General features: G+C 41.5%; 1 protein-coding gene across 1 annotated transcript in view; it reads left to right on the forward strand.

Moving 5' to 3' along the window:
- Window positions 1-7,805, forward strand: part of TM7SF3 (transmembrane 7 superfamily member 3) — a 28,887-nt gene extending 21,082 nt beyond the window's left edge. Inside the window, exons 8-12 of the mRNA XM_028532210.2 lie at window positions 1,247-1,327; window positions 1,942-2,094; window positions 4,477-4,574; window positions 5,147-5,309; window positions 7,022-7,805. Of these exons, the coding sequence (XP_028388011.1) occupies window positions 1,247-1,327; window positions 1,942-2,094; window positions 4,477-4,574; window positions 5,147-5,309; window positions 7,022-7,284 (758 nt within the window). The 3' untranslated portion in view covers window positions 7,285-7,805. The remainder of the gene's footprint in view (window positions 1-1,246; window positions 1,328-1,941; window positions 2,095-4,476; window positions 4,575-5,146; window positions 5,310-7,021) is intronic.

Here is a 7,805-nt window from a genome sequence, read left to right on the forward strand (position 1 = left end):
GCTACTTGTGGCCTTTTTTCTTAAATACTGTGGGGAATTTATGACCTGTGATTTATCTCCACTGTTGTCATAGATTTGTGGCTGTGTTGTTATAGTAAAGATTCTGAGTTGCTCTGCACTTTTCTCTTTTCTGAATAATGAGTGTAACCTTCTCTTGTTAAGAGGGGAGTGACATTTGGTTTGTGCAGCAGACTTCTCCCATTGCTAGACTGGCTAGTTGGCTAAAGATAACAGGTTAGCACTCAGGGCGTCAGTGTGAGAGAAAGGAGATGTGGATTTTGGTGATGGTGAGTGACATGCTTTCATGTAAGTCAGGCTGGGGGCCTCCATGTACCATGAGATGGAAATACCTGCTCGGTCCTGGGAGATGCAGACAGCGGACGGGAACCCCGCCGTCTGCTCAGGGACACGCAGTGCAGGGAGTAGAGTGTAAATTATGCTCACTGGATTGATTTGACTTCTTTGGGTTGCCTTTTATGTAACTAGTGTTTGCAGTTACTTAAAAAAAAATAACCTTATTCATTAACAGGGAGTGTAAATGCAGCACCACGGGGAGAGTGAACATAGTCCTGATCTCATAAAACTCTTCAGACTTGCCTAACTAACCTGTTCAAAGTGGCAGTCCCTTTCCCTCCATCACTGTATCTTTTTTCTTGATTGAGGGAGACTATTGTGAAGAATATACAGTTCCTCAAAGTGTAGAATGCTTCTGTACCAAAGAATTTAATTGCTAATTGTATGCAAGGTGCCAAAGATATTACTAGATATTTTCATGGATGAAGACAAGAGTTAGTTCTTCATCTTAAACAGGAAAAGATGAGTTTAAAGAAGATAGAAAAGCTACATTTTGCTTTGGAATATGTGGGGGTTTTTTACCTTTTAAATTTTAGTTTTGTTAATCTAACAAGTTGAAATTTGGTGTGCAATTTCAGATTAGACACAATGAGAAAAATAATATTCTTGCTTTAAGAAGTATACCTATATTAAAAAGAGCTCAGAAGTTAACAACTGAGCAATTGAAATTGACCTATATACAAGAAGGTATATTCTATGGTTAATACTTTAATGTTATACCCATTTAATAGTAATATTTACTACCAATGATTTTTCCTCTTTTAAATAATAATTTTCCTCTGAATGCCTAAAGTATGAGCATGAACTTGTATATTAGATATTTAACTTGCATTGTAAAAGGTATGCCTAACCATAAATGTGTTTTTTTCCTTTACTGGTGATTTGCTACTAGAATTATTCTTCATAGGCTTTATCTTCGTGGGATTCTTCTTTTATATACTGATTACAAGACTGACACCTATTAAGTATGATGGTAAGTAAAAAATGCCGTTTAGTTGGGTGTGCAAAAAGAAAGATGCTATGTTTATACTCCACCTTTGCTTCTACGGTTTGCTGGTGTTGTGTGTGACATGCTACTATATTATAAATAATATAAGGCATATGTTCTAAATAACTTTTCTAGACTGCTCATTCAGACCTTCTCTCTAAAGTTTTTGGTAGTTGGTAAATTAGTTCTTAGGGAAATGAAGGGCCATGTGGATGATAAATCTGTGTTCCAGCTATGTGGTATTCAATAACAGTCAAAATGTTAAGATTTTCTTTACCTTAAAACAAAGACAAATCTCCTTCCTTGTCAATTTAACAGAATGCTTGTCACCTCCTTTTCTTCAGCCCCAAATTATAGGTGGTGCCAGGCCATGCCTGCCCCTAGATCTGGAAGGTTTAGTCCCCCTGCTAGTGTTGGCCTCTCAGACCGTCCCCTCCCTGGGCAGAGCTGGTGCCAGTTGCATAGCACCGCTGAAGAGTCCACCAGCCTTCTGTTGGTGTTTGACCAGCAGAAAGGCCAAGGGTGGCTCTGGTAATGGTTACTGTGTCTAAAGTACACAGCAGGAGAAACTAAACAGTTTGTCTTCTCTCTGTGTTCAGTTCGTCTGATTCTGACAGCCGTCGCTGGAAGCATCGGTGGGATTTTCTTGGTCGCTGTGTGGTGGCGATTTGGGATCCTCATGCTCTGCATGCTGTGTGTTGGACTGGTGCTGGGCTTCCTCATCTCCTCAGTGACTTTCTTCACTCCGCTGGGTAAGAGATGCACAACCAATGTTGTAGGTGCTCAGCTCCTCCTTTGAAAGGTCTTACTCGGGCTCTCTAGTACAAATCCTGCCTCAATGGGGGTTCGGAAATTTGTGCTTAATGACGTGGCACGTTAGGGAGCCAGCACAAATAAGATCCCTCTTTCCTCAAAGGCACCTGTACTACGTGACTTGTGGGATGTCTTTCGAGGATGCCGTGCACCTCTTTGTTGTGGTAAGGCATGTGGCTATGTGTGTTTCTGTCAGAGTTAATGGAGGTAAAGGTCATTCTTTTTTTTTTTAAGGTTTATTTATTTATTTATTTTTTAGAGAGGGAAGGGAGGAAGAAAGAGAGAGAGAAACATCAATGTGCAGTTGCTGGGGACTGTGGCCCGCAACCCAGGCATGTACCCTGGCTGGGAATCGAACCTGCAGCACTTTGGTTCATAACCCGCGCTCAATCCACTGAGCTACACCAACCAGGGCTGTAAAGGTCATTCTTAATATATGGCAGAACAGTGGTTTTTGTGTTTCATTTTTTTTCAACCCTTGAACTCTTTATTCAAATGACTCCTAAGCAGAAGCCCAATATATCCCATGGATAAATTTGGTGCTGCTTTGATGGCAGCCGAGTTGGGGGACTTGGTGCTTTGTTCTTGGTCTTCTCTTTTCCCTGTAACCTCCACTCCCACCCTTCGCCAAACCTTGTGTTCCTAAGGTACGCACTTGTAGACATCCTGGGGCAGGAGCACAGAGGTTTGTTTTTGTTTGTTTTTTTAAGTAGTTCAATTTCTATCAAAGAAAAAAAGTTAACTTGTAAGTTAGCTTTCTTTGCAGTTGTGCAGTAACTTAAATTTCCTGATTGTTGTCAAAAATAGAAAAGAGAAAAATAGAAAATCCACCCTCTAAATTACTCTATTAGGCTGTTTCCTTCTTGTGATGACGGTTCGTTCTTATATTACAATATCAGATTCAAGCTGATGGGAATGTTAGATGTAAGTACAGTTGTCTGTTTAGCTGTCAGCTCTCAAGGACACAGGGTATAGCAGAGTGCAGTTGGCTCTCCAAAACTTTTTTTTTTTACGACCAAAGAGAATTGACTGCTTTTTTGTTTATTGACCAATAAGAGGCCTTTTTGTCCAATTTTAGCAAACCTATAGCCAGGTTCGTTCCCACAGCCCACCCTGCAGGGAGCTCTTTTTAAAAATTTTTTACTCTTTAATTTGTGTGAATGGGAGTGTGAATTGGTGCGGCCATGATGGAAAATAGTGTGGAGGTTCCCCTCAAAATTGAAAATGGGCCTGTCTTACAACCGAGCAATTCTGCTTCTGGGTATATATCTGAAGAAACCCAAAACACCGATTCAAAAGAATATATGCACCACTATGCTCACTGCAGCATCATTTACAATAGCCGAGATACGGAAGCAGCCCCAGTGCCCAACAATAGATGGGTGGAGAAGAAGCTGTGGTAAAATATATATATAATGGAATATTACTTGGCCATTAAAAAGAATGAAATCTTACCATTTGCAACAGCATGAAGGGACCTAGAGGGTATTGTGCTGAGTGAAATGAGTCAGCCAGAGGAAGACAAACCCCACATGATTTCACTCGGATGTGGAGTCGGTAGAGCCCCCACTCTACAGGATACCTGGGTCTCAAGGTACAGGGCCACCTGCAGGTGGACTGAGTGATGGTGCCAGTGTCTGTATTACATCATTGTCAGGCTTATATTCTTACTATTTAAACTTGACTTATAAATAGGAGTTCTGATATATTCATCCTGTGTCACTCAAAGTGTGCCACATTTTGGAGAAAGTTTAGTAGGAGCAGATAAGTGGTTAGCTCCTGTCTTTCCTGATGCATTAGGAGATCACATCTGCCAGGATGCAGTGGCTGAACATGAAATGCATTGATTGTAAAAATCTACTAAATGGACTTTGCTGCTTATATTAGGTGGGAGTTCATATACTTAACTCTGAATGCCATTTACCTGTATTTTTTACTTTGCAACACAAAATCATGGAATCAAAGAAATTTAGAGCTAGACTGGATGATTTGGAGTTTGGAGATGAAGTGGTTTAATCTTCTCATGTTATGGGTTAGGAAACTGAGGCTCAGAAACAGCTAGTGAATGGAAGAGTGTGGACTAGTCAGGCCTCTTCTAAATTATCCTGGTAATAAATGCAGAGCATTTACATGCTTGATTTTACTCCTACCTTTATACCTGCTAGGACACACCCTTCAGAGATCATTGCCTAGACAGTCAAATGAATAACATCAGAATTCATTTCTGATCGCCAACACATTCCCTGGTTGTTACATTAAACCTTCTAATATGTCCTTACACAGATGTTGAGAAAGTAAAATTTTTCTTTTTGCTTTTTCAGGAAACCTAACAATATTTAGTAATGATGAGGTGTTCTGGGTGACCTTCTCTGGTATAGCTGTTCTCATTCCAGTCATTTTCATGAGCTGCCTGAGAATGGTAAGTGTTTCACCAAAAGTTGGATTTATTTATTATATTGTCCCGGGTCTTCAGTTGTTCACTTATTGCATCAGTTTGCATGTTTTATTCACTGGGGAGAGCTTTTGGGGATTAATTTTAGATAGCCTTGTTACTATGAAAGCAAGAAAGTTCTAATCATGATTACCATACAGTGTTTTTGTAATCAAGCAGGACAGGTTATCATTGTTAATATGCTTTTGACAGTGGGAGCAGAGAAGGTGGGACTCTCTGTAATGCAACAGCCTGATGGACGATTAGCTGTCTCTCCAAAAGAAAGGTTCTTCATCTAATTAAACTTTATTGTTGAAGTTCTTCCACAGGGAAGATATTTTTATGTAAGGTAAACTGTGTTTTAAGGACTCACTGTGGGTGTTAAAGATTATTTCCAGTTTATCCTTCCAGGTAACCTTTGTTCGGCTCTAAGGCTCGGTCCCTTTTCCTGTGCCCCATGGCAGCAGAAGCGATTCCCTGTGGTTGAGGCCAGTGGTAGGAGTTAGGAGCTGTTCTTGTTCTACCAGAGGCGAAGCCTAAACTTTCCCGCTCTCCCGCAGCTGAACATACTGGCTTGTGGACTCGTTGGCTCCTACTCGGTGGTCTTGGCCGTTGACAGTTACATGTATACGAGCCTTTCTTACGTCACTTTGAATGTACTCAAGAGAGCACTCAGCACACACTTCCGCGGCGCTTTCACAAATGTGCCTTTTCAGACTAATGGTAAGACTCTAAGTCCACGAATCGGTGACAGTCAACTAGGACATTGGCCCGCCTGTGCTATAAAAAGCACTGGTAATTAGATTAAATGAAGGTTAACGGGGTGGAGAGAAAATTAACTGGACACAAGAAAGAAACAAACACTATACAAATGCTTAAAGCCCTCTGTGATCAATGCTTAACTTATGATCATAGAAGCAAGACTTTAAATTTAGCAGTTCGTAACTTCTAAAAATCTACTAAGTGAACTTAGTTAAGAAATTTCTAAATCAGGATTGATCGGGTTTACCTGGTCAATCCGAGATGTGAGGAAAGCGATGAGACTAAAGATGGCACCTGGTGGGTGGGGTGAGGTCTGGAGTGAGAATGTCACCCCGTTTTCTAAGTTATTCCCTGCTTCCCTCCTTTAAAAAGCATTGTAGAATTGCTAATTGAAAGTGAGAGTGATTTGTAGTCATTAAGTGTATTATTTCCTTTGTTGTAAGATTTCTATCCATTAAAGATTTTCCATTAACTTTTTAAAAAGATTTATTTATTTATTTTTTTTAGAGAGGGGAAGGGAGGGGGAGAGAGAGAGGAACATTAATGTGTGGTTGCCTCTCACGTGGCCCACAACCCAGGCATGTGCCCTGACTGGGAATTGAACCTGCGATGCTTTAGTTCGCAGCCTGAGCTCAATAGACTGAGCTATGCCAGCTAGGGCTCCATTAATTTTTTGAAGGAAAAAAGACTATTAAATTAAATGTTCATAAAGATTGTAAGATATGTTGGTTTCAGAAATGTTAAAACTTGGAGAATGGAAAAGCATGTCTTACAATCAAAAATGTATAAGCACAATCATGATTATTACGAATATTTAAGGACAAATCTTTCCCTGTACTATTCTCAGCCTGCTCTTGTTGGATAAGAGGTTGGTGGTACATCCCTGACTGGTGTGGCTCGGTGGGTCGGGTGTCATCCCGTGAACTGAAAGGTCACCGGTTCGATTGCCGGTCTGGGCTCGCACCTGGGTTTCAGGGCAGGTCCCCAGATGGGGGCGTGTGAGAGGCAGTCAGTTTATCGTGCACATCAATGTTTCTCTCCTGCTCTTTCTCCACCCTCCCTTCCCCTCTCTCTTAAAATAAATAAATAAAATCTTGTTTTTAGGAAAGGATGTTGATAGTAGAAACCTTGAAATCCACGTGTCTTTTAAGTTTTACGTACAAGATGATATTTTGCCAAGCCTTTTACTAGAAGCTCAGTGCAATTTGCCGAACCTCGCCACGCGTTTCTGTACCCACCGTGTATGAGTGGGGTGAGGACTGGGGAAGAGAGAGCAAGGTGGCGCCCGGTGCTCCCTGACGTGCCTTTGGGAGGCAGACCTGGGTTGCTGCCTTCTCCTCTGCCCGCTGCGAAAAAACGCAGACAGCTGTGCCTGTGGGCACCGCTCATCAGATATTGGATGTCAACGATCCAAACAGCTGGTCTCTTTATACCCTGCCCGGACTTTCAGATGCCTGTAATAGAAAATTCCTGTTTTCACATGTAAGACTATAGCTTCTTCATTCGTTCCTTGGTTTGTAAGTAAGGAAATAACTTATGTTTGGACAAACCCACCACAGAGTCTAGTTTACTAAGAAAGGCTGGCATGGATTTAGTCTATGAAAGGTGACATGTTAGATCTGCTGGGTTTTTAAATCACAAAAGTTCGAACTGTGATTTTTACTGTTTTTTAGACTTTATTATCCTGGCAGTGTGGGGAATGCTGGCTGTAAGTGGAATTACGTTGCAGATTCGGAGAGAAAGAGGACGACCACGCTTCCCTCCCCACCCATACAAGTTATGGAAACGAGAGAGGGAACGCAGAGTGACCAACATCCTGGATCCCAGCTACCACATCCCTCCACTGAGAGACAGGCTGTATGGCCGATTAACCCAGATCAGAGAGCTCTTCCAGAAGGAACAGCCAGCCGGAGAGAGAACACCCCTGCTTCTGTAAATGCCACAGGGCTTGGCCAGTGGATCTTACAGTACAACCCAGGCACCGCGTGTCAGCTTTGGTGCTTACGCCCAGCCTGCTTCAGCCGTCTGCAGTCAAGTCTAGTGAGAAAATAGGCTTCTGTCCTGTGTGTGGTGTCCTTACTGATGTGTGGTAGGGCTATGCAAGGAGATTATGATCATTCTGAGTGAAGAAGATGACCAAAAAATTGGTGGTAGGCAGGCTTTTCCTTATTCCGAAATACTTAAGAAATTACTTTTTGGCTTACATGATCAATTTGTAACTTCTTGAACAATTCTCTCACCAGAGTCTGTCTAAACCTGGGGACAGAGGCACAGAGGGTGATTTGATTTAAGTGTTAGACTGAATTTTTTGCCATGTTCAGAGGTTTAAGGATTTAATCTGGGGTCTTTGAACTTCAGAGTACAAAAGAAGGAGAACTACCTTAAAAGCAGTCTGATTACTTAGTTGCATCTTTCATAGTATCAGATATTATCAAAAGTACTGTTCTTTTGCTTATT

The sequence above is a fragment of the Phyllostomus discolor genome, chromosome 2 (genome assembly GCF_004126475.2).
Source record: "Phyllostomus discolor isolate MPI-MPIP mPhyDis1 chromosome 2, mPhyDis1.pri.v3, whole genome shotgun sequence".
Classification (NCBI taxonomy): Eukaryota; Metazoa; Chordata; class Mammalia; order Chiroptera; family Phyllostomidae; genus Phyllostomus; species Phyllostomus discolor.